A 23761-nucleotide genomic window follows, 5' to 3' on the forward strand; every position below is an offset into this window, starting at 1 on the left:
TCAGTGTGAGAGCCCAGGGTTTGATCCCTAGTATAGAAGTAAATAAATAAATGACATTTCTCTGACCTTGATGTTTTCAATGTCACTGTGCCCTGTGTGAGCATGCACACCTGGCATTAGATGGCCATCAGTGGGTTGTCTTCCAAAAAAGAAAAGTTCTGTTTGTGACTGCTCCCCCTACCTCAGGTTTGATGGAAGTCTGAATGTAGCTTCCCCTCCCCGGACTTAATTTTGTCTTTTATTGCCTTATTTTTGTAACCAACCCCTCAAAACCTTGGGAGAAGTTCTTATCTTCGTTGCAGTATCTCTGTGCACCATCCTCCCATCGGATCATTTATTATGGGGACGGATGATCAAATAGACAAGCGGAGGTATGGTCGGAGGGTAGGATGAATGGATGCCTGGATGGACAAAAGGACGGATTGACATGAAAGGAGAGGCTGGGAACCCAGGATGGTTTCCTTTCAGGTCCTCAAGTACTCTCCCCATTCAGAGGCTCACACACGGGGCCACAGCACTGGCTGTTCCTGGAACCTACCCGGTTTCCACTCGTCCTACGACAGGGAAACTGGAGTCACTCAAGCCCTGGCGCATGGGCCTCACTCACAGCCATTCCCTCCAGTGCGCATCACTCCAGGGGATGGTCGCAAGTCCTCTACACTTCCAGATTCTGGGTCACGGACCTGGCCACAGTTGGGCACAGTGCTGCCATTGGGGGAGAGAAGCAGGACCGCCGAGGAAGAGCCAGGACGCTGTTCAGGGCGGTGTCCACCCGCCCGCAGCGTCGCTGTTGCCTAGGGTTAGGGCGCACAGGGCGAGAGGGCAGCGGCCCGCACGAGGGTCGCCCCCAAACCTGGAGCCGCCCAGCTGTCCCGCGGACGCCGGATCTCCGCGTCACCAGCGAGGGGCTGGGGAAGCAAGGGCGCTTCCCGGGTCGCGTCTCCAGCTCACCGTGCCTTCCCGCCAGGCCCCGCCCTCCCGAGGCCCGCCAGAGGGCCGCCCGAGGGCCTGGGGGCGGGGACCCTGGGGTGGGGACACCGAGGTCCCACCTCGGAGGCGGGAGCAGCCCGGAAGGCGGGGCCTGACTCCAGGGCTCCCGGGGGCGTTCGGAGCTGCTGCTCGCACCCTGCACCTTTCCCCGACGCCGCGGAGCAGGTGAGACGCTTGCCCCTGTCCCGCGCCGCGCCGCAGCCCGGCCTTTCCCGGGGCGGAGTCCCGAGTCCTGTGGGCTCTGCCCTTCCCTGTCTCCAGCCTCCCCCGCGCTCTCCAGGGCCCTCCTCCGCTCTCCTCTCTTCCAGGTGTCTCTTCTCTCCCGCTTTTTGCCTGTCTCGTCCCTCTTCCCGGTTCCCCCTGCCCTCCTGCTCGCTTTTCTCATCCCTCCCCCTCTCTCCCCATTTCTTTTCTGCGCAGGAAAATTCTGTCTTGATTTTTCCCCTAGGCTGAATTTTTGCACTCCCCCCCCCCCGCCCCGTATGTCTCTCCGCGCCTCCACGCCTCGCTCCGTCCATCCTTGCCCTCATCCCTCTGTCCCTTCATCTCCAATCCTCCGTGTGCTCAGCCGGTCTCGACCAGGGCCCTGCTAGGCACTGGGGTAAAAGCCACGCATCAGCCCCAGATCCTTCCTTCAACAGATTATTTCCAAAGATCTGCACGTGTAACGTGTTCAGTGCCCGTTGTGGGGAAAATGCTTAAAGGATCAAATGATATATCTCTGTAACACAAGGAAAATACCTGGTTTTGGAGGCAAGGCATTCATGGGATCCTTCTCTTGACGTGTTTCCTCACTAATAGGCAGGACAGCACACCAGGAAGCGAATCCTTGCAGCTGCCTGTCGGGGAGCGTGCCACCCACTCCAGCCCAGGCTGTGCAGTGCCAGGTTGGGGGACCCGGGGGTGGGGTGGGGCGGGGATGAGAGCTGGGTTGGGGAAGACAATGGGAGGCCAGGGCTGAGCACTTGATGCCTCTGGGTGTGAGTGGGAACAAGAAAGAAACGGTAAATTTCTAAAATAAATGCTTGTCAATGTCACTAATGGACAGACGGTGACACAAATCATTGTTGGGTGAAACAGACATTTTAGGATGATGATTGTGGGAATTTGAAATTAATGTTTGTGTGCACGTTAGGTAAGAGGGCCAGTGTGAAAATATTTTATGTTAATAAGGAGATTATCTTAGACCCTTACTGAGTTAAAAATTTAGGAAAGCAAGTGTCATTAAATTTTGAGGAATAAAGTATATTGAGGTGGTTTTTTTGTTTCCATTTAAAAGTTAATCATGTCAGAGAGACATAATGTCATTTTAAGTGATGCTTTCATGGTTTGTATACCTATATATCAGAAATGCACATAAAATATGTAAGCTAAGTTTTTTTATTTTTAAAGATGTTCATTACCAACTTAAAACTTTGGTTGTATGGAAATAATTTAACCTGATCTTGTAGTTTACTGTGATCTCGATAATTCAGCCAATTTAACTTTTCATTTGATGCAGAATAGGAAATTTGGCACTAGGTAAATCTCACAGAAGTGAAGAGAAATGAAATATGTTGGAGGAGGATGGCCATGTGTTTAATGAAAGAATTTCCCCACGTTAGGTTAAGGACTGTTGGACAAACCCAGAAGTGTGTGTGTGTTCATGGAAGTTAGGTTTGGGAGACTTTTCTAGATGTGGAGTTCAGGTCTCTTTTGAATCAGGTAAGCACTGACCTCTAATAGATTAGAATTTGGAAGGTAAGTGGTGAAAGGGATGCTTTTCAAGCGGTTTAGATTCATATATCTGCTTTACTTAGCAGATTTCTTTCTCAGAAATCCAAGAGGTGGCAACTAGTGTTTAAAACAGTTGCACTAATTAAAAAAAAAAAAAAAGGAACAAAGCTGAGTCTTCAGTGTCAGTGCTTTAACATTTATTTTCCTTCACTGCATAGCCTGTATCTCTGCAAGAATGTCCTTGTGCTCCTGTTCTTAGATGATGTTCTTGCTGGCCTGTAAGTGGGACTGACCAAGTAGTCTGGTGTATAAACCGTGGACCACTGTCTGCAGGCTGCCACAGGAGTCATGACCACTGGCTAGAGGACCTGGTTTTATTCTCTAACTGTCTAATGAATGAGAGCTGCCATTTACTGGGGTCTTGCTATTGCTCATGCACAGAGCCTTCTTTAAATCAGGCAGTGAAGATCGACAGCCCAATCTTACTTACAAGGAAACCGAGGCTAAGAGTGGTTGTGCCAAGCTGTGCAGTTAGTGAGTGGCTGGGCTTAGGTTGGACCCCACATTGTCCCTCGGACCCTAAGTACTTAGAGCTGACTCCTTCCTGTAATGTGACTGTGAGGCAGCAGCCCTGGCAAGGTTCTATTTGAAATATTGTTGTAGACAGCGTAGCTCTTTGCCAGTTGGTGCTGGTGTTGGAACTCCACTTCCTGTTCTAGTGTCCTGGCCATCCCCCGGGATGGCCAGCCTAAATCTGCATGGCAGAGCCCCTTTGAGGAGCAGGCGATGAGACAGCGTCTGCCTCCACATGAGCTCCCATGGCCAACCTCTCTGTGGACCCGGGACTGGCTGTGCCAAGAGCCCTGGACTTGGCTTTGCTTGCACAGCAGGCATCGCTGCTAGAGGGGAACAGTCGTAGCTGGCATGGAATCCTAAGTTGGCCAGGGAGCCTTCCTCTCTCCAGCTCCATAGCATCAATCAGCCAGCCTCCAGTGGAGCCTGAACTACTCTTCAGGGTTAACTTTCAGGAGAGAAGGCTGCCCAGACCTAAGCATATTCCCCTTCTTGGGAAAAGCCAGCAGCTCACACTCCCTGTGTAGAAGAAGTTAATATGTGACCATACTCTGGAATCTTCCAGAGTATCTGGGAAACCTCTGCAGGGACAAGGGGCTCCACAAAGATGGGAAGAACAAGCAATGTCTTCCACTGTTGTTTGTTTCAGCTGAAGAGAAGAAGACACAGCAAGGAACAGCCTGGCAGTGCACGTGTGTTCCTGAATAGAACCTGGTTTCAGAGCTGTGGCTCAGAGCAAGAGGGACTGGCCAGTTGCTATGGTGGACAGTGCCTTCAGACATCTCACATGAATGGCACTGTCTGGGCGTTCACCAAGAGTTCTTTTTGTCTGTAAGTGGAATAGAAAGGAGAAAGATGCCCATGTCATTTCATCATTCATTGAACACTGTTGTGTGTTGGCCTTTGAGAGCCAGCAGGAAGGTTGGCCCTTCCTTTGTGCTAATAATTTATCTCTAAAACATTTATTGAGCCATACTTCTTAGCATTATCAAGTGAGATGTGTACCCAGGTGACCCTTTTTACAGATGGGAAGACAGGTTTATAAAGAGAAGCTTGCCAAGGTCACAGGATGGGTAAGGGCAGAGTCTGATTGGCGTCTGGACCTTCTGTCCCTGGAGCCCAAGCCTCTCTGTGGATGTAGGATGGTTAGCTGGGACAACCTGGCTAAGGCATAGACTTACAGAAAGGTAATGTGGGAGAATGTAGCCAGAGCTTCCCAGCTGTTGGAATGCTTGGCTTGCAGTGAGTGCCCATGGGCGGGAAATAGGCAAAGATACATGTGCTTTCCACACCCTGGGCTGGAGAGGCTTCATCTCCTAGGACATGACATTGCCTTGTGGGTCAGTAGTGCACGCACCATGGTTGGTGGGCCAAGAGGGCTGGGAACTTTAGCAAGAATTATCCCTTATGGTAGGAAAGACCAGGTATGTTAGGTTATAAACTCTGGGAACTCCATGTCAGAATGTATCCAAGACTGTCACTTTATGATCCCATGATCATAAATGTGACCCAGGACACACTGAAAACAGTTGGAGAGTCTTGGAATTCAGTCAGCCTCTTCCAGACAGAAAGAGCATGGGCTGGTTCTGAGTGATGTCTGTGTGACTCGGGTGATGTCTTCCTGAGGCCAGAGTGAAGAGAACTGAGGGTGACAAGAAGAGTCCTTCTCAGCACACACACAGTGATGGAGCGACAAGGACCAATGGAGGGTGTCAGAGCGAGAGCCCAGGATGAACTGAGGCCACCAAGGACAGCTGAGGACAACAAAGCATCTTTTTATATTCGGTCTGGAGCAAGATGAACAAGGACAGCACAGATCCCTTGCTGCCTAGGGCAGCTGGTGTCTGGGAGGACAAAGAGGAAGGACAAGCTCCATTCTGCCCAGAGAATGTCTGGACAGAGGGTGACCATGCAGGTGTCTAGGGTGGTGGCAGTCCCCAGAGGAAGTCTCACCCCAGAGGAGTGAGACAGCACTGAGAGCTGTGTGTGTCATCAGGCTCCTGACCCAGGGACTCCCTGACCATATGATGGAATGACCTAGAGCTGAGGCTTCAGGTCGTCTGAGAGGCACCGGGGGTCATGTGTGACCCGGGGGAAGCCAGGAGATGGATGAGATATGAAGTAAGGTGTCCACCCTGGGAAAGTCTTGGGATAGAAATGATGGCTATGCAAGGAAAAAATGACCACCGAGTGGTGGCAGGCCTCCCTAGGAACATGCCATGGCAGAGCCACCTAACTTTCCACCTGAAAGAGCTTCCCTCTGGCAGCTGTCAGGGTGGGTGGGGGTTGGAGTGGGGCTGCAGATGGAGCTTAGGAGATACCTTCATACTTGCCAGAGTGACCTGTCCCAAGCAGTGATGATTCATGAGACAGAGGTGGCCCTTTGGGGACTCCCAGGTGGCAGGCAAAAGTCCCCAGCCAGGTCGTATCTTCTGCTCCTCCTTTTTTCCTCTTTCTCTTTCTTTTCATTATTATGATTGTCTTCTCCTTTTCTTCCTCCTCCTCTGTAAGATGAGGAGGGTGTCATTAATGGGGCATGAAGTTGGATGGGATCAAGCTCAGCAGTTGGTGCTGTCCAGACCCACCGTGGTCTCAGAAAGCTGGAAAGCAGTGCCGAGCTTAGCAAGATGGCTTGCAGCACATCGGGGGTCAATGCGCTTGGCCTAAGACACATAGTCTCCCTCGGGTGCTGGTTGTGAAAATTAAATGAAATCAAGCGCATTAAACCATAGAGTGAAATTAAGTGCAAGCAGACAGTATGGAGTTGATGAAGGGTTCCCTTTTATTTTTCCATCAGGAAGCATCCTGATAGCTTGAATTCTTTCTGCTGTAAACCACGTTTCCATTTTTGTGTGAGAAGATGGGGTTCACGTCCCTGGCCCAAGCACCCTGTACAGTTTGGGCACCAATTACCAAAGGCCACCTGAGCCCCCAGGGCAGCTTCTTGGCCTGTCTACAAAGGTGGAGGTGGGAACAGAGGGTGCTGTGGGGCCGGGGGACAAGGAAATGGGCTCCTGTGTGGGCTTAGGGCCAACACTGTGTGGAAAGGCAAGGAGGGAGAGACTGAAAGAGGGACCAGAAATGGAGAGAGATTAAAAGAGTAAAAGAGAAAGAGGCTTAGGAGGTTGTGAGGTTTGTCAAGATGTGTATTTGTGTATGAGTGTGTGTGCACACGTGCATGTGCATGTGCAAGTGTGCGCTTGTACTTGCACTAAATCTTCTAGCAAAAGAGGGAATGTTGAGGTCTGTTTGCTGTGCAACTTCACTGGTTCCCTCTGTCTAAGAGCTGATTTGTGTCTCCTCCTTGGAGCCCCAGAGGAAAAGCAGGCCTGGATGCTGCGCTCTGTTTTCTTCAGGGCTGGAGGATGAGCCAGGGAGAGGACAGAAAGATGGAGCCCAAGTGATGTTTGTGCATTTTGTCCCTGTAGGTCACCCAGGGTGAGAGCTCAGTCACTCTTTCCAAGACTCACCTCAGGCTTTGGGGAAATGTTTCTAATGGTGAAGACTTTGGAATGCTCCAGGGCAGTGATGGAGAACCTTTGAGAGCTTTCAATGATACAAACAGCTGGCTGCAGCATAAGTTCCCACCAGGGCTCCATGGAGTCTGGTTGCACCTCTACTGCTCACCAGCTGAAAGGGACACTGGGGGATAGGTTTCCAGGACAGTACGGTGGCCAGACGGCAGGGCAGCTAGAGCCACCGCAGCAGGGCTGAGGCACACCCCTCCTGGGTGCCTTCATTGATGGTCATGGAGTGCCATCTCCACCAAACTGTGACACTTCCAGGACACAGGTGCAGGCTAGTTCTCCTGTGGGTGCCCAGCAGCATGGCACAAGCAGGCCCTGACAGAGGTTTGCCCAGTGAACAGAGAAGCTAGTAGATCCTTGCTTGAGGGATCAAGAGTGAGTGCTTCTGGCCTGTAGAGACTGGCCAACCTGGGTGTGTCCCCCTCCAGTCTCACCGCTGGCCACCTGTCTCTGCAGAAGACCCTGTCCCCAGGTCCCTGCTGTAGCCTGGCACTCCTGAGGGGCCAGAGAATTAGCATGCCAACCAGCAAGGAAAGGGGATAGACGTGACATAACTGTCAGCCAAGCCGAGCTGACAGGTGAGGCCTGTGGGCTGTTACATGGCAGCTGTGGCCTGGGTGTGGACAGGTGCTGGCCAACGAGGACTCACTGGCCCCTGGTGGGTGTGTGTGGGTGTGTGTGTTTGTATGCGTGTGTGCATGTGACATTCATTCCGCTCCAATGGAATCCTGGCAGCCTTGGGTCCCCAGTAGGGATGAGTTGTCTCGTCAAGGACCAATCAGAGTTCTTTGGACAAATGGAGCAGAGACCTGCTCTGGCCAACTCAGCCTAGAAGGAATGAGTTAGAAGGTTATGGCAGTGGTTGGGTGGGATGGGAATGATCACGGCATTGGGGTCGACTGGAGAATTGAGCTGGAAAGAATAGGGCATGGGCTGCATCTGAGAGCCCCAGTGGCAGGAACAAAAGGTGGGTTTGGTTAGGAGGGATGCAGCGTAGCATCAAACCAAGCCAGACCCTCCGGTGGCTGCTTTACATCATGAGGAGCAAGATCCTTCCCTTCCCTTTGGCTGGTTTGAGAACCTGGGGCAGGAGGGAGCCTTTTAGATTGGCCAGCAGGTCCTGAGGGTTTTGTACACCATACTTGGATGCCATGGGGGGGGGCACAGACCTAGACCAGACACCAGTTGGGGTCTCCATCCAGGGTCCAGTGCTGACATTGAGCATGATCAGGGCTGCCCGTGCCTTGAGCTGGTCTGTGGTGGGCAGGTTGCAGATGAAGGCCATTCCTTGGGTTTGTGGGCAGCCTCAGAAGGTCACCCAGAAGTCCAGCCAGAAAGAGAGAGTCACACGCTCTGGCAGAACATGCACTTGGTTATGATTTCCACTGGGAGGAAAACATAGTCTTTGAGCATGATTTGTTCCCTGGCCCCCAAATGTGTGGGTGGAACTTCTGTGAGTGTCTGCCCTGGGTCCTTCAGGACCCTCAGGCTTGAGTCCCTGTTCCCCTGGGTCTGGCTTTCCAGAAGGCCAGGCATAGCATGATGGGCTCAGCCTCTCCATGTTTACCACGGCTGGGGTAAGACAAGGAAGGGAAGTGGGTTCCTATGCCAACCTCACAGGGCACCCAGAGGAGTTAATGGCTGTCAAGGAGTACAAGGGTCTTCAGAGAAAGGATTCCTGGATCTCCCTCCTCTGTCTCCCTGGATTTCACAGTGGGTCTGGCCTGGCCAAGTGTGAATAGAAAGTCATCTTTAGGGTGCATGGGGCCCTTTGTCCTGTGGGCACATGGGCCTGTGAAGGACACTTAGGACCCAAACCGTGACAGTCTTTCCCATGGTGCTTAGTGTTTCATCCTGGGCATGCAACCTGACTTCCTTACTGTGTCTCTGAATTAAGCATTTACCTGTAGTTTTTTGCCACTGTAAACAATACTGTGATGAACATGTTTGTCTTTTTTCATTAGGGAGCTCTGACCCTCACTCTGCTTCCTTCAGCCTCCATCAGATTGAGCCCAGTCCAGCCCTGAGGGAAGAGTGCTTTTAGAGTCCACGTGTGACCCCCTCACTCCCATGGTGACTCTCAGCACCCTGGGCCATTCTTGCATTCTCCCCAGGCAGCACAAAGGACTGAAGCTGGAAGCTGCTATGGCCCTAAGGAGAAATGGGGCTGGTTCCCAGTGGAGCAGGAGAACCAGGGCAAGTGGGCATGAGGGATGTGAGGAGCCCAGCCCACTTCGTCGGGCCTCTCCTTTGATCTTAGGTTGGAGCTGGACAGCAGTGGCTGTCATTCGCTGCTGATGGGCCTCCCAGTCACCGGGGATGTGGGCTGGGCAGAGATGAAGGACCCCAAGGAGCGCAGACCCCCAGCTTTCTCATGATGGAGCTCTCTCCTCCCTTGGGGTTGCATGAACATGGCCCACGCACATTCTCCTGGATGGGCCACACCCTTGGGAGGACAAAGTGGACTTCTGACAATTAGTTGCTTGGCCCACATCCTGCTGCCTTGTTATTCATCCACAAAGGTTTCCTGGGTGTCTGTCCTGTTGTGGGCACAGTGAAATGCTGCAAACTTGCAGGGAAATTGACATGTTCAGGGTTTTAGAGAGTGCCTTCCCATAAGCACAAGTAGGTACAGAGGTGGTATGCCCCAAATATGCAGTGAATTTTTAAATTAAAAACTATTACAGTCAAGTGAAAGACACATTGCCATGAATCCCCCTCAACATATTCCCCCATCCTTCAGACACACTTATCTCATTATTCTTCCCAGTTTTGAAAGCAGTCCTGGAAGTCCTCCTTCATGAGGGTCTAGTTGTGCAGTCATGTGCCTCAGTGTCCCAAATGGATTAAAAATGCTTTCCTTTCATGGTCATTCTGACTTTGAGGAAGAGCCAGAGGTCACATGGTGCCAGATATGGTGAGTAAGGTGGGGAAGGACACTGTGTAATGCTTTTACAAGCTCCATTGTGTGGCACTCAGTAACAGCATTTTTTTTACCACCCCTTATAAAGACACTCACAAAAGCGCACTTCCAGAACTGCTTCTGTCTCAGTTTCTGCCTGGCGTCTCTGCCTTGCCCTGCCAGGGTGTCTTCCTCTGCTGGCTTCTGCTCCTTGAATGTTTCCCTCTGCTGCCACCCAGCTGTGCACTCTGGGTGCAAAGCCCTCTGAGCTCCTCCAATCCTCTTCTCTCTTCTCCCCAGAGGCAGCGTGGCCACGCCTCCCACTTCACAGACAGCAGAGGAAGCCTGCAGATCTGGGGTTTGTCTGACTTCAGCCTGCAGGATGGTTCCTGGGTGGCTGGTGCTGTCATCTCACTCCCTGTTGCTTCCTCTCTTCAGACTGTGGTGGCCCTGCAGCGTCACAGGCAGCTCTCTGATCGCACGGCTCCCCTGGGGCGAGCCAGGCCTTTGGAGCCCGTACCCTGCAGACAGATGGCTGCCGCACTAGGCCCTTTGCTCCGCCCACCTGGACCCTGCTGATGGCCATGGCTGCTGGGAAGGGGGCTCCCTTGAGCCCTTCAGCTGAAAACAGATGGCAGCTGAGTGAACCCGAGCAGGGTCAGGGCCGAAAGCCCATGCTGCTGGAGAAAACGAACTGCCTGGGCTCTGAGGCTGCCCCCGGCAGGGGTGCCCGGGATGTGTCCTGTGCTGAGCTGGCTGTGTCAGTATCACCTGGTGAGCCCAGACCAGGCGAGCCGCTGCCCCGGAAGGTGTGCAGTGGGGAGAGGCCGAGGGCCTTTATGGAGCTGCCAAGGCTACAGGAGAGGGTAGGGGGCGGCCAGACCCAGGAAAAGGAGTGCGAGGTTCCCACGGGCCACCCTGGCCCCCAGCAGCTGACCCCAGACATCCCCAGGGCCCCAGCCTGCTGTGTGTTGCCTGGTGCAGCCCGTGGGGAGCAGAGAAGCGCCTTTAGCAAACCCATCAAGTGCCCCGTAGAGAGGCCTGTCTTCCAGAATGCCCTGGGTGGGCTGTCTGGTCTCCTTCGAGCTGTGGATGTCCCTAGTTGGAGTCGACTGTCAGCTTCTAAGCTGGTGGTGGGGGACCTCTGGAACTTGCAAATGCTGTCGCAGAACACTCTGCCCTACAGAGCTTTCCAGGGTGCCCCCACACTGTGGCTAGAGCCTGGCCAGGCTCTGGGGGACCACATATCCTTGGCATCCCTCTCACTGGCCTCTCGGACCCTCCTGCCACCCACACTTGCATCCCTGGGCTTGTCCACCCAGAACTGGTGTGCCCGGTGTAGCTGCTCCTTCCGCCTGACCTCCGACCTGGTCTTCCACATGCGCTCCCACCATAAGAAGGAGCCTGTGGGGCCAGATCCCCATCCTAAGACACGCAGGCAAGAGGCCCTCACCTGCCCCGTCTGCCACGAGCACTTCCGGGAGCGCCACCACCTCTCTAGGCACATGGCTTCGCACAGTTAGCAGTGTGGAGGGGCAGAGCCCTGGGGACAGTGTCCAGTGGTGGCAGAGGTGGCTCCTGGCCTGCATGGAGTATGTCCCAGGTCTGAGAACCCTGTGCTCTTTGGTATCTATGGATGAACAACTCAGTCCTGACTGGGAGAAGACAGTGAGCCCTTGTGAGAGGCTTTCCAGGAAATGAAGTTCTAAAATGAAGGGATGCGCTGCTTTGCTCATCCAGGCTAGTAAAGCCATGGGCCCTAGGAGCAGGACTGCTCCTGGCTTTGTTCCCTGTGCTCTGCATGGAAATGTATTTGGGGCACAGCATGGGCTGTGTAGGCAGGCAAGCCTACATTCATGCTGGAGCCACAAACTTGAACCTGCCAAGGCTCAGTTTCCTCATCTGTAAAGTGGGATTGATCATGTCTGAGTGATAGGGCAGGTGTGTGAACAGTGACCTGCTTGCTGCCTGGCACACCATGGGCATGGAGGACAGGTCTGTGGTCACTGTCTGGACTCCTTAGACTTGTCATCAAGGAAATCTCAGGGGCAAATGAGCACAGGCAGGTGTTTCTTGGCCGTGGGTCTGTGGCAAGGCCAGGTAAGCAGCCTTCGCTGGGTGTGGCTCCAGCGGCAGAGTGAATCAAATCTGGGCTCTGCCTGTGTTGGGACTGATGTGTAGAGCAAGCCTCAATGACGGTGACACCAAGAGTGTGCAAGGAACACAGGCCAGTAATCCAACCTGCCCCCTGCTCTGGGGTCTGCAAAAAGACAAGAGTACATAGCATATGCACAGGAGGTGGCTGCTGACACTGCTGTCCTGAGCAGGGTGGGAAAGTCCAGCTCAGCTCAGGTACTCCCTGTGCACTTGACGTTCTTCTCTCACCCCTTCACACAACAGCGCCTGGTGCTAATGCCTAATTCTCACCTTGCCTCATGGAAACTAAGCTCAGAGAGCTTCACAGCTTCCTCAGACCATTGCTCAGGAGCAGGGATGACAGAACAAGACCCCAGGCCCGTGATTCTGAGCTCCTGTCCTTGCCAGCCTGCCACATGTGTGCATAGCTCCACGTGGACAAGGGGCTTCCTGAGTGACTCAAGAACCGGAACACAGGGCCAAGGCTGCCTCAAACTCCACCTGAATCTTACTGCTCATACACACACACACACACACACACACACACATGCGTGCGCACACACACACACACACACACACTCTTACTGCCCTTCTCCGGAGCACTTTTCTCTTTGTCAGATACTAAGTATTGTACTGATTTATCTCATGTATGATGGCTCCTGCCACTACAACAAAAGCATTGAGGAAAATTTTCTGTTTTGTTCACCTGCTGTGTCTCCATTGTCTAGAGCAGTGCAGGCACACAGAAGGCATTTGCATGAGTGAATGAATGAGAAGCATGGCTCTGGCCTTGCTCCCGCCAGGTCTCCAGTCCGCTTCTCAGGAGGGTCTCAGTACCTGCAAAATGATGTGCGTGCTTGTCCCTTCCTGCCTGATTGCACCAAGCATGGTTTCTGTAAAGTCCGTTTAGATGGAGTCCTCTATTAAGACACAGTGGACACTTGGGATGGAAAAGGACTTTGGATTTCTAGTGCACCCTCACTTTATACCAGTGGCCTTTGAAGCCCACAACCCGCTGATGTCCTCAGCATGGAAGGGCATGTGGAGGTGAGGTAAGGGTAGGACTCCCGAGGGGTCTGCACCAGGAGTCACTCCTGCCCCACTCACACCCTCCAGAACCACAGCTGGACTGGGTGCTGACTCGCAGGAATAGAATGGCCTCAGGTGTCGTTATTGCTCCTAAAAACCCAGTTCTGCCATTCACAAGTGGTATGGGCGTTTTGAGAAAGCTTGATGCTATGAAGACACAATTAAACAACTTTTAACTCTACTTTTAAAGATGGGTGGATATAATTTTATTAAAAGTCAACTTTTAAAATGGAGTTAATCTTGGTAAAAAATTGATGTAAGTTCAAGTTGCTTGGCAGCCATTCAAAGCAACAAACTAATGTGGGTGTCTCTTAGTATCACAGAAGCCACTGAGTTCATGAACAGAAAGACTCAGCTAACTTCTTGGAACCCAGGAGAGAAAATTCCTATTCGGAGGTAGAAAATGGTAAATTATATCCTAATAAGTCATCTCCCAGACCCAGCCATTCAATTAAGGTTTGTAAAAAGTCATTGAAATGTGCAGAGGAGGCTAAAATAAGATATTCTGAATTCAGATTCAATTTAGTTCTCAATTTTAACCAAAATTGAGGCTTCTTTTGTTATTATCTTGGAGAGAAGTAAAACCATCAGAAGGCTGGGATCCTAGATTTCAATTTGTTGCCAATTCCTGAATCTTTGGATCAGGGATCTTAGACCTAAATGCCCATGTGATTAGATTAACAAACGTGGATGAGACCCTGGACTCGGGAGGGCCATGGTGGGGGCGGGCTTTGGTACATGGACCTTCAACGTCTTCGGTGAAGACTGCTCAGAGCCAGGCCTCAAGACAGGACAGAGATCTGATTGTTGTTTGAACAGCAAAGTGCTTGGACTCACAGAAGCACATCAGAGGTGATAGTTATGGGGACAGCCAGTGACCCCAATTCTGTTTTGCTCCCAGCTGTTGAACAGGCCAAGTACTGAGTCTGGCCCTTCTAAGCTCACTCATCTTCCCATTTCTGGGAGGATAAGAAGAGAACCCTCAGGGTGAAAGTTCACAAGAGAAACCCAAGGCCAGCCCTGTCTCTGTGGGGGTGTGTCATCACCTGGAGGCAGTGGATGTTCTGGACAGCCACTTAGAATTCACACAGGTTTCTCACAGCCTAGTCAGTTGCATAGTTTTGTTTGTTGAGAGGTCATGTGGAAGGTCTAAAGATCATACAGCACATAAGATATGAATTTCATAGGATAACCCTTTCACTGATAAAAGAGGTTTTCACCAGTGGGCTTTGGCTTGGGACACTTGCTAGGAAAAGTTTTGGAAAACAATTTCAAATGGGTTTGGGAAGGGGACTTGTGCAGCAGGGGTGGGTGGGGGGTTAGATTTAGCTTCCCCTCTCCTGTCTAGCTATGTGCTGGAGGCAGGAGGCTCCTGTCATCTGGTTCCTTCGCCATCCTAAGCTGCTTAAATAAGGAGGCTATTTTTGTTGCTGGGCACCCTGCTCAGCAAAGAACAGGAAGGTCCTTACTCTAGGTCACAGCTAAATCCCCAAGGACCAGCAGAAAGAGCTGGTGCCCTGCAGTGGGGACCTGGAAGCAGGATTTCTGGCCCACAAGTGGCTTCAGGCTGCATGGTTTCCTTTGTTGCATTCCTACTATGGGTTAGTCAATGCACTTGCTGACATGGAATTCTACTCTCAGAGTCCCCTCTAGAAACCAGGAGCTATTTTGCTTATTTTTTTCCAATAAACACTCTCCTAACTTCATCCTTTGATCCATGATTTCATTCTTCCACTTAGGCAACAAGGTCTGGTTTGTGCACTTCGTAGAGTTAATTGTCTCACCAGGACTCTGGGTAGGCCCTGGAGGGGCCTTGTGTCTGACTCCTGATCATCCTTCAAGCAGGATGCAGAGCACCAGCCAGGGACCCTGTTTCCCCATGTTGCCCCTGAGCGCCCCAGCCCCTCCCCAGCTCACTCAGTTCAGGTGTCTAAAGGATGCATTTGGAGGGACGACATGGACTTGCTTCCCACATCCTGACCTTCATGTGAGGTCACAGGCATCCCACACCTGTGCCAGGTAGCCAGTGTCAGGTAGCAGGAGGCTAGGATGGTGCTGCCTCTGAGTGGTGCACAGCAGGATGGGGACAAAGATGACCACAGCCAGTGTGAGAGTGCCCGAGAGACCAAAGTATAAGAGGAGCAGAGCTCCTGACTGTTCGTCTGTGAAATTCTACACGGAACCCCAGGCTGCAGGTGGCCCCTGAGCACTGGAAACATGGACTTGTGCTGTGAGCCCAAACTACACATCACACCTCAGAGACTGCAGTAACATCTCAAACCATGGCTGTACTGATTACATGGTGAAATGATAATGCTGTAGATAGAGTGGTTAAATCAGTTCTGCACATGGTTGCAACTTACAGTGGCTCAGCTTCTGCACTTTCACCTTTATAACAGATTTATCAGAGCATCGGCTGCATTTTTTACTTGCTGCATTTTTGACTTTACAAAATGAGTTCATCACTGTAAGTCAAGAAGAGTCTGGAGTATTAGAATAGGCTACTGAAACTAATCACCTCACTAGGACTGGAAGTCCCATTTGACCCAGCTATCCCTCTGCTGGGTATCTTCCCAAAAGAATTAAAAGATCATACCACAGTGATATGGGCCTGGTGACACATCCCTGTAACCCCAGTACTGGGGAGGCTGAGGCAGGAAGATCACCGTGAGATGGAGGCCAGCCTGGACTACATTAGTGAGACCCTATCTCAAAAAAAAAACAGATTGGAAAAGTGCAAGGGTGTTGGGAAATACAAGGAGAGACCAAAATAACACTGTGTTAGGAGGAGGGGGTGGATGACAGGATGATGGAGAGGTTGACGGCGCCAACATGCACGGGTCATGATGCAGCTTAGCTTGGGCCCTACTGGGGATTATGGAAAGCCATGGACGACTGGTACGCAGGTCCCCAGATGGTCAGATTCATTTTCAGGGATGGATTGGAAGAGTGGGCAAAAGAGAAGCAAAATGGAGAGTGTACGCAGGCAGGGTTCTGGGACTGGAGAGAGAAGACAGGCTCAGCGTTGGTCGTGGAAGGTCATTTGGCAACCTGTGTAATTACTAGTTGTCAGAAAGAGGATGGGCACAAGATGATTCCCCCATTTCCAGTTTCGATGTCAGGGCAGGGCCTTCAGGTGGAAGAAGGAAGGACCACATAAGGGAAGGGGAGAGTTCAGCCCAGTGCAGTCCTGAGGACGGCGCAGCACTGTGGGATGGGTCTGGGGCTGGGTCTTTGGTCGAAGCGCTGGGTTTGGTTTGCTTTCTTGCTTTGCTTTTGGTTTGCAGCACTGGGGGTGGAACCGGGGCCTTGTGCACACCTGGCAAGAGCTCCACCCTCAAGCCACATCCCCAGCCCCTTTTTAAAGTTCTCTTGTTTGTCTGGGTTTTAGAGGGTTTTTTTCTTTTTTCCTATTTTGAGGCAGGAACTCACCAGAGCATCCTGCTTTTCTTGTACTGTATGTTTAGATCCACACAACGTCTAGGGGAAGCTTGGTGACAGGTTCTGGGGGCTTCTGCTTCCCCCACCACCCTGAATTCAGCTCAGAATATATTAGTGGAATCTCCCCATCGCAAGGGCCAGAAAAGCCTCAAGTAGTTCTTTTTTTTTTTTTTTTTTCTGGTACCAGGGACCAACAAACTCAAGACCTTGTGCTTGCAAGGCAGGCATGGTGTTGCTGAGCTAAATCCTGAACCCTCTCTGTATTTCTTTATTTTGGCCCTGCTGGGGATCAGACCTAGAGCCTCGAGCACCAGGCAACGGCCCAGCCAATCCCCAGTTGAAAAAGTTCAGGGGTGAAGGAAAGCGATTCGGCTAAGGGAAAGACAGGTGGGCCAACCTCTTTCCAGGTGCAGGACAGGGACAAACTTGTGAGTGACATGAGGCCCTCTGCAGTGCACTGTGGTGCTGAGCTGTGAGTGTGGTGGGTGAGGTGGGCTCCATGGGCTTCAGACTCATAATATTTGCAACTTAAAATGGGCTTATTGGAAATAACCCATAGTGAGTTGAGGAGCAGCTATACTGCCCAGGGTGCCTTTGGTGTATGTGAGGGGCACACTGGAAAGGAGAACTGGATGTCAGAGTGTTCTGGGAAAGCCAATGATGAGGAAGCCGAGTCTGACCCTTCAGGGTGAGGCCCCGCAGCTGCCTGGAGTTGCACATGCCAAGAACCAAGTGCCGCTGGCCCAGGCTCATCGATCCAGCATCATTCCTCAGGCCATGATCTTATTATGTAGGCCTCGAACTCCAGCTTTAAGTCAGGGGTACCCGAAAGGACAACCTCAAACTGTCAGGGTAGCTGTCAGTCACTTGCTTGGCTGATGCTGACCCCTGGAAGTAAGTTCTGTGAGAGAGGAGTTTTTTATCTGTTGAGTGAGCTGGCACATCTTCAGTGTCTGCAGGACCTGGCTCAATAACTATGGGTTGAAAGAATAATGAATGAGCTTGGTTTGGTGGTGCACACCTGTAACCCCAGCACCCAGGAGGCTGAGGCAGGAGGATTGCTGAAAGTTTGAGGCCAGCCCAGGCTACATAGTGAGTTCAAGGCCAGCCTGGACTACACAGAGTGACCCAGTTGGAGGAAGAGAAGTGAGGGGGAGAGGAAGGAGGAGGAAGAGGGAGAGAGGGAAGGGAAAGGAATGAGCAAATGAACCAACAATTTTTATTCCACAACTCTCAGGTGAAGAGGACAGAAATTTTGATTCAAGTTAATGATGGCAAATTTGGATAGATGTGGTTCACATTTCTGGGCTATTTGGGTTTTTGGTTTTTTGTTTGTTTGTTCGTGATAGAGTCTCACTATGTAGCACAGGCTGGCCTCGAACTCACAGCAATCCTCTTGCCTTGGCTCCTGAGTGCTGGGATGACAGGGCTGCACCACCACACCTACCTGTTTCCTTCATTTTCAGGGGGACACACAGGTTTGGAGAGACTTCCAGGATCCCCCGGGGGCAGTGTGAATTAGCTTCCATCTCCACGCTGGCCTGGCTGTGTCAAAGTCCATGTTTATGCCACAGCACCTGCCTTCCTCCCTGGCTGATGTACAAATGAGGAAGCCACTTCCCTCTGTGGGCCGACTCCTCGGGTCTAGGAAAGACCTAGACAATTGCTTAGATTTCTGCCGCCTTTCAATTCTATCATTCTGGGAGCCATTTATTGTTTTCTCTAGCCTCTATTTAAAAAAAATTACTATAGCTATAGAAAGTTCTAAAATACTGAGATTTAATTTCTATTTGTAATTGCACAGCTGTTTCAAAATCTGATTCAGGTGCTAAAAATCCAATATATGATGGCAATTTTTTTTTCTTTTTCTTTTTCCTTTTTTCTTTTTGAAGTGGTGCTGGGGATGGAACCCTGGGCCTCCCACAGGTAGCCTCCCACTGAGCTGCATTCCCAGCCCATCCCTTTACTTTTAATAATGGCTAGAAACAAAATATCTTGAAAAAAATGGATTGATTTTGTTAAGCATAGAACTGCAAAAGAGTCCTTCTTATTTTTTATTGTTTTTGAGACAGAGTCTCCCCAAATCTCTGAGTTGCCCAGGCTGGGCTACTTGAATTTGTGATCCCCCTGCCTCAGCCTCCCCAAGTGCTGGGATTATAGGTATACACCCCAAACCTAGCTTGTTACTTTGGGGGGGGGGGACCGGGGATCAAACTCAGGTCCTTGTGCTTGTGGGGCAGGCAGTGAAACCACTGAGCTAAATTCCTGGCACACTTTTTTTATTTTTTTTTAAATGCCAGAGCCAGGGATTTAGCTCAGTGGTTCCACTGCCTTTTGTATGCAAAATGTTTGTATTATTCACACATCTTTGTTTAAACGGTGATTAAACTGCTGTCAAGCAACAGAGCAAGTGAACCATGTTTCTTCTTCCTAAGACATTTAGTTTTGTCTCGAACTTTTATTTGTGGCCATCTAGAAGTAAGCTACCTTTGCTGTCACATGAAAAACCTTTACACAGAAAGTATTTGTGCATTCTTTTTGAGTTTTATTTTACTAAAAAGTAGAATTCACACGGGTCAAAGAGGGGAAAACATGCAAAACACCTTTGTGCATACCTCTAACACACTACATTCCACTTCTGAAATCTCAGCCCCACAAAAATCCCAAGGCAAGAATACAGTGGACCCTCAAGTTACGACCGGCCTGACATATGAACAACCTGGGTTAATTAGGTTAATGGAAGATTCATCTGCCTCTTGTTATCTACAGTGTGTACCCAGGTAAACATCCAGATCTCAGCTGTGTTGACTTACAACCAACTTGAGATGCAACCAGCCCTTGGGAACCGATCAAGTTTGTAAGTCAAGGACCCACTGTACCTGAGTTGAAAAGGGAACATTATAAAAGCTAGGTCCCTAACACGAACACCACAGATACAAGTCACTCCGTGGGAAAAAGCTAGCATTTATCAGTGTTCCTGCCAGCAAGGAGACACAGAGCTACAGATCCAATGTGTGCCCCTCACCATGAACTGTTAAAAACTGGGGGTCGCAGGACCCCACAATGGTAGCTGGGACTCCATCCAGCCTCAATCCCAACACCATGCCAGACACATGGGAACCACGGGGACCACACTTGAGACTTCCTCCTTTTCCTGCTACCTTTAAACTGGTTGTTTTTCTTTTTCTTTTGCAGGGCTGAGGCTCAAACTCAGGGTCTTGCACATGCTGAGAAAGTGCTCTACCACTGGACTAACACCCCCAGTCCCTAAAATGTTTCTTGATAAATAAAAGTCCCTCAGGGTCTACCCAGACTCTGAGAGGTGAAAGAACCCATTCAACAGAGGATTATGGTGACGCTTTCCTTTTTTTGAAACAGGGTCTGACTATGCTTTCCAGGCTGTCCTCAAACTCACAGCAATCTTCCTGCCTCAGCCTCCCAAGTGCTGGGATTACAGGCATGGGCCACCATGCCTGGCTTCATGAAGCTTTCCTTTAAGGTATTTCCTTTTTCTTCTCACGATGATAAATACACTGTTGAATGATCACATGTGTGTGCAAGTGCATAAACCCCTCAAGGAAACTTTCTTCTTTCCCTCAAGACCAGTCCCTGATCACTTAATAGATTGTTTTTGGAAAAATCCCTGTGTAGAGCCTTTCTGTGTCTTCAGCAGGCTCCTTGTCCCTGTGCATTTTTTTTTTTTTTTGGGGGGTATTTTTTTTTGGTACTGGGGATGGAACTTGGGTCCTTGCACTTGCACAGCAGGCGGCGAAACCACTGAGCTAAATCCCTGGCCCTTCGCCGTGTATTTGAACTTTCCAAAAGTAACAGGCCCAGCAAGGGGCTCCTCGGGGGTCCTGAAGACCTCCCTCCAGGCCATCCCTACAGGATCTGCCAGAGGCTTCATCTCACTGTGTCAAAAGGAGGAGGGAGCACTTGTGCGTCCCCTGGGGGAGGCTGGTGGCTTCACACTGGGACAGAAACTCAGGGGCCAGGAACCATGGCCAGCTGCCTCCTTGTCCCTCAGCGAGAAGGGACACACTCAGACAGGGTGGCAGTGCCCTTCGAGTCCGCAGCAGGAAGAGTTCTAAGGAATTCCTGGAAAACATTTCCAGAGTGCAGAGGAAATCCAAAGCAGAAGTGGAGAGTTGGAGGGTGCCTAAATACTGTGCTGCAGTGGCCAGCTTTCCTACAGGCCGCCCAACGCAGGGCTGTTTTCTTTTTCTTTCATTTTTCTTTTTGCAGTACCCAGGGCCTCATACATGCTAGGCAAGTGCTCCACCACAGAGTCACAGCCTCAGTCCTAATGCCATTTTCTTCTTCCTTTTTTTTTTCTGAGGCAGGGTCTCACTATGTAGTTTGGACTGGCCTTGAACTCATGGTGATCCTCCTGCCTCAGCCTTCCCAGTGCTGGGATTAAAGGCATGTACCACCACACCTGGCTCCCAATGCCATTTTCAGTGAGCATTGTAACAGCGCTTCCTAAAATGGAAAGTTACCATGTCTCCAACCTCGGAAACAAGGCTTCTTGCTTTATTACCAAACTATCACCCATATGGTACAAAAGGCTGAAGGCCCATGTCTATTTCAGTAAATATGTAAGTAGCTGCTATACCAAGTCAGCTTGTAGATTTTCAAAAATCCTGGCCCAAACAGCTGCCACCTCCCTTTTCCTTCCAGTAGTGAACACAACTGCATAAGACAGGTGTGCAGCCCTGAAAGGGCTCTTTGGAAGGGATGGGAAGGTATGGAGGGGAGGTCCTGCCAGCCCCTCGTGAGGTTGGCAGTGAGGCCTGGGAGTATTGGCCAGCTCTGCCATCCTGTGTCACTCGCTGTCCCCTTTCGCAGGCCACCAAGCCCTTTTGGGGGAGGGGAGGAAGAAGACAAAAGTGATCAGTGGGGGGCAGGGTGACACATGCAGGAGACAGTCATGCTCTCAAAGCAAAACGAAGGCCAAACATCATCAGAGTCATAGAGGGGATGAGCAGCCTTCCGGGGACCTGGATGCTTCAACGTGAAAGAGGGGCCCAGCGGGACCCTTGGCAGCAAGCTAGGCCCAGCAGCTCCCAGAGACTTTCCTGAGGACGCCGGCCCCAGGGACAGCTGAGGTTGTTCTCATCCGCCTGCAGTCTGCAAGCAGAGGTGGCTACACAACACTCGGAGCAGAATACCACTTCCTTTTTTGGTGAGGAAAGCCTGATGAGTCTCGGCTAACCAGCTCTCAGCTGCAGCTCTAAAAATACCCACAGCAAGCACTGTTTGGCACCGCGCTTTGTTTGCCAGAGGAGCTCAGAGAGCCCTGCACTAGTCATGAGGCTGCCCGAGTGCTCTAAGCTCTGTTCCTACGAGACGACGTGGCCCGAGCAGCCCCAGGAAAGCTGCTGTGGCTCGGGACTTCTTGCAGTCCTGCCCTCAGTAACTGAAGCGCAGGTCCAGGTGTGGGTGAATTGCTAGTGGGGTTTAGAAGCTGCACTTGGCTTCTAGTCTGAACTAGGCAAATACACGACCTGTGGACCGAGGAGAGGCTAAAACGATACTCAACAGGGCCCGTTTGCCTCTTCACTGCCCCCTTGCCCCCCAAAAGAAACATCTGCCTCTTGACCCCAGGTTGCCAGCAGCGGAGCGGCCGGGCCACACTGAGGCCCCCACGCCTGGGCCTACACATTGATGGCGTGTGCATGCTTCTTGCATAAGGGCTTGTCCTTCTTGGAGTAGAACGGCTGTCCTTCCAGATTCACGTGGCAGACCTGCGACACAACATAGTGGGTGAGACAGGAGCAGGAAATGCCAGGGATCCCGTGAGAAAAAGCACTGCGGAGCTGGGCGTGGTGGTGCACACTTGTGGTCCCAGTACTGGGGAGGCTGAGGCAAGAGGATCACTGTGAGTTCAAGGCTAGCCTGAACTACATAGTGAGACCCTGTCTCAAAAAAATAAAACAATATAATAAATAATGTTTATAATCAGGTACTATTTTTATATCAAACCGATAGTGTAATAAGCTTAAAAAAAAACCAAGAAGAAAAAGCACGGTCATGGGCAGCCGAAAGAATATGCAACAGCCTTTCTCTCCACTATGAATTCTTTTTTATTTTCCCCCAGAACTAGGATCTAACCCAGGGCCTCCTGCATACTAGCCAAGCACTTTCCCACCGAACTACTCCACCCCCAGCCCTTTTGAGACAGGATCTTGCTAAGTTGCCCAGTCTGGTCTCAGACCCTCCTGAGTAGCTCAGATTACAAGAATGTATATGGCACCATGTCTGGCCCCGTGAGGAATTTTTTTTTTTTTTTTTTTTTTTGGTACCAGGGCTTGAAATCTGGACCGCAAGGCTTGCAAGGCAGGCACTGGAACCACTGAGCTAAATCCCCAGCCCTCCATCAGGAATTCTTAACAACTGAAGCAAAGTACAGAGGTTGAACTATCTACATATGAAGATTTCTAGTGAAGAACATGGAATAAAACGAAAATGAAATTAATCGAATGGAACAGAATAGAGAACATACAAGATGAAGGAGTCCTAGTTCATCATGTCCAAGGTGTGTAGGGAACAAATACAAGTTCACAAGTCGGTGCTCGTGAGAGGGCTAACATCTGAACAAATGCTAAACAATAGACATCAGAAAAGAGCATCTGCACTAATCAGAAAGGATACATCATGAGCCCCCAAGATGCGCTGGACACCCATCCATGTAGCAGAGTAAATAAGACAAAAGGCCTTGATGGCTTCTCACCCTAACCTCATCTGATCCTGAGCCAAAAAGTGGGGGAAAGTCAGCATTCCCCAAAGGGGACAAGACTTACTTTTGAATCAGCTCCAGGTTTGGTAGGAGATGTGGCAACTGGCAGCAAAAGCCATCAGATGTGCTGCCCTGTGGCCCAGAAATGCCATCCTGGAGAGTTTTATCTTGCAGAAGCAGCGCCACAAAACAAGTGATCAGTGTGTGTTCAAGCAGGAACTGAACGCCACTAAAATTTCTCTCAATATGGAGATGACTAAATACTTGTTCTGGGGTACTGAGGACTGAACTCACAGGTGCTGTATCACTAAGCTACAACCCTCAGCCCTTTGTATGTATGTATGTATGTATTTATGTAGAAACATGGTCTTGCTAAATTGTCCAGGTTGTCCTTGAATTTTTGATGCTCCTGCCTCAGCATCCTGAGTAGTTGGGATTACAGCTCAGAATGGTGTGCCCCACCATGCCTGGATTTAAATAAATTGTTTTAAATTTATTTATTTTTGAGACAAGGTCTTGCTGTGTAGTTCAGGCTGGCCTTGAACTCACTTTGTAGCCCTGGATAGCCTTGAACTTTCGATGATCCTCCTGCCTCAGCCTCCTGAGTGCTGGGCTTACAGGTGTGAGCTACCACACCCAGCTAAAGCA

The 23761-nt window shown here is 50.7% G+C and overlaps 2 protein-coding genes across 6 annotated transcripts in view; one reads left to right on the top strand and one right to left on the bottom strand.

Moving 5' to 3' along the window:
- The first annotated feature begins 1036 nt into the window (after window positions 1-1036).
- On the top strand, window positions 1037-17761 carry Znf488 (zinc finger protein 488). Of its 5 annotated transcripts, XM_087201112.1 has the most exons (3): window positions 1037-1155; window positions 1792-1877; window positions 3929-17761. In XM_087201112.1, the coding sequence occupies exon 3, from the start codon at window positions 10287-10289 to the stop codon at window positions 11229-11231; it is 945 nt and encodes a 314-aa protein (XP_087057238.1). In that variant the 5' UTR covers window positions 1037-1155; window positions 1792-1877; window positions 3929-10286; the 3' UTR covers window positions 11232-17761. The 5 variants fall into 5 exon arrangements, with proteins under 5 accessions (XP_087057238.1, XP_087057239.1, XP_087057242.1 ...); XM_087201113.1 differs by lacking the exon at window positions 1792-1877 and having other exon boundaries at window positions 1078-1155; XM_087201116.1 differs by lacking the exon at window positions 1792-1877 and having other exon boundaries at window positions 1080-1155; window positions 10009-17761.
- Window positions 17762-19368: 1607 nt separating this feature from the next.
- The window catches only part of Ldb3 (LIM domain binding 3), a 54572-nt gene continuing 50179 nt past the window's right edge, over window positions 19369-23761 (bottom strand). Inside the window, 1 exon segment of the mRNA XM_087201102.1 lies at window positions 19369-22121. Within this exon segment, the coding sequence (XP_087057228.1) occupies window positions 22032-22121 (90 nt within the window). The 3' untranslated portion in view covers window positions 19369-22031.

Source organism: Heterocephalus glaber, unplaced genomic scaffold, assembly GCF_053883595.1.
Source record: "Heterocephalus glaber isolate CG9 unplaced genomic scaffold, H.glaber_assembly_v1.0 deba00001755, whole genome shotgun sequence".
Classification (NCBI taxonomy): Eukaryota; Metazoa; Chordata; class Mammalia; order Rodentia; family Bathyergidae; genus Heterocephalus; species Heterocephalus glaber.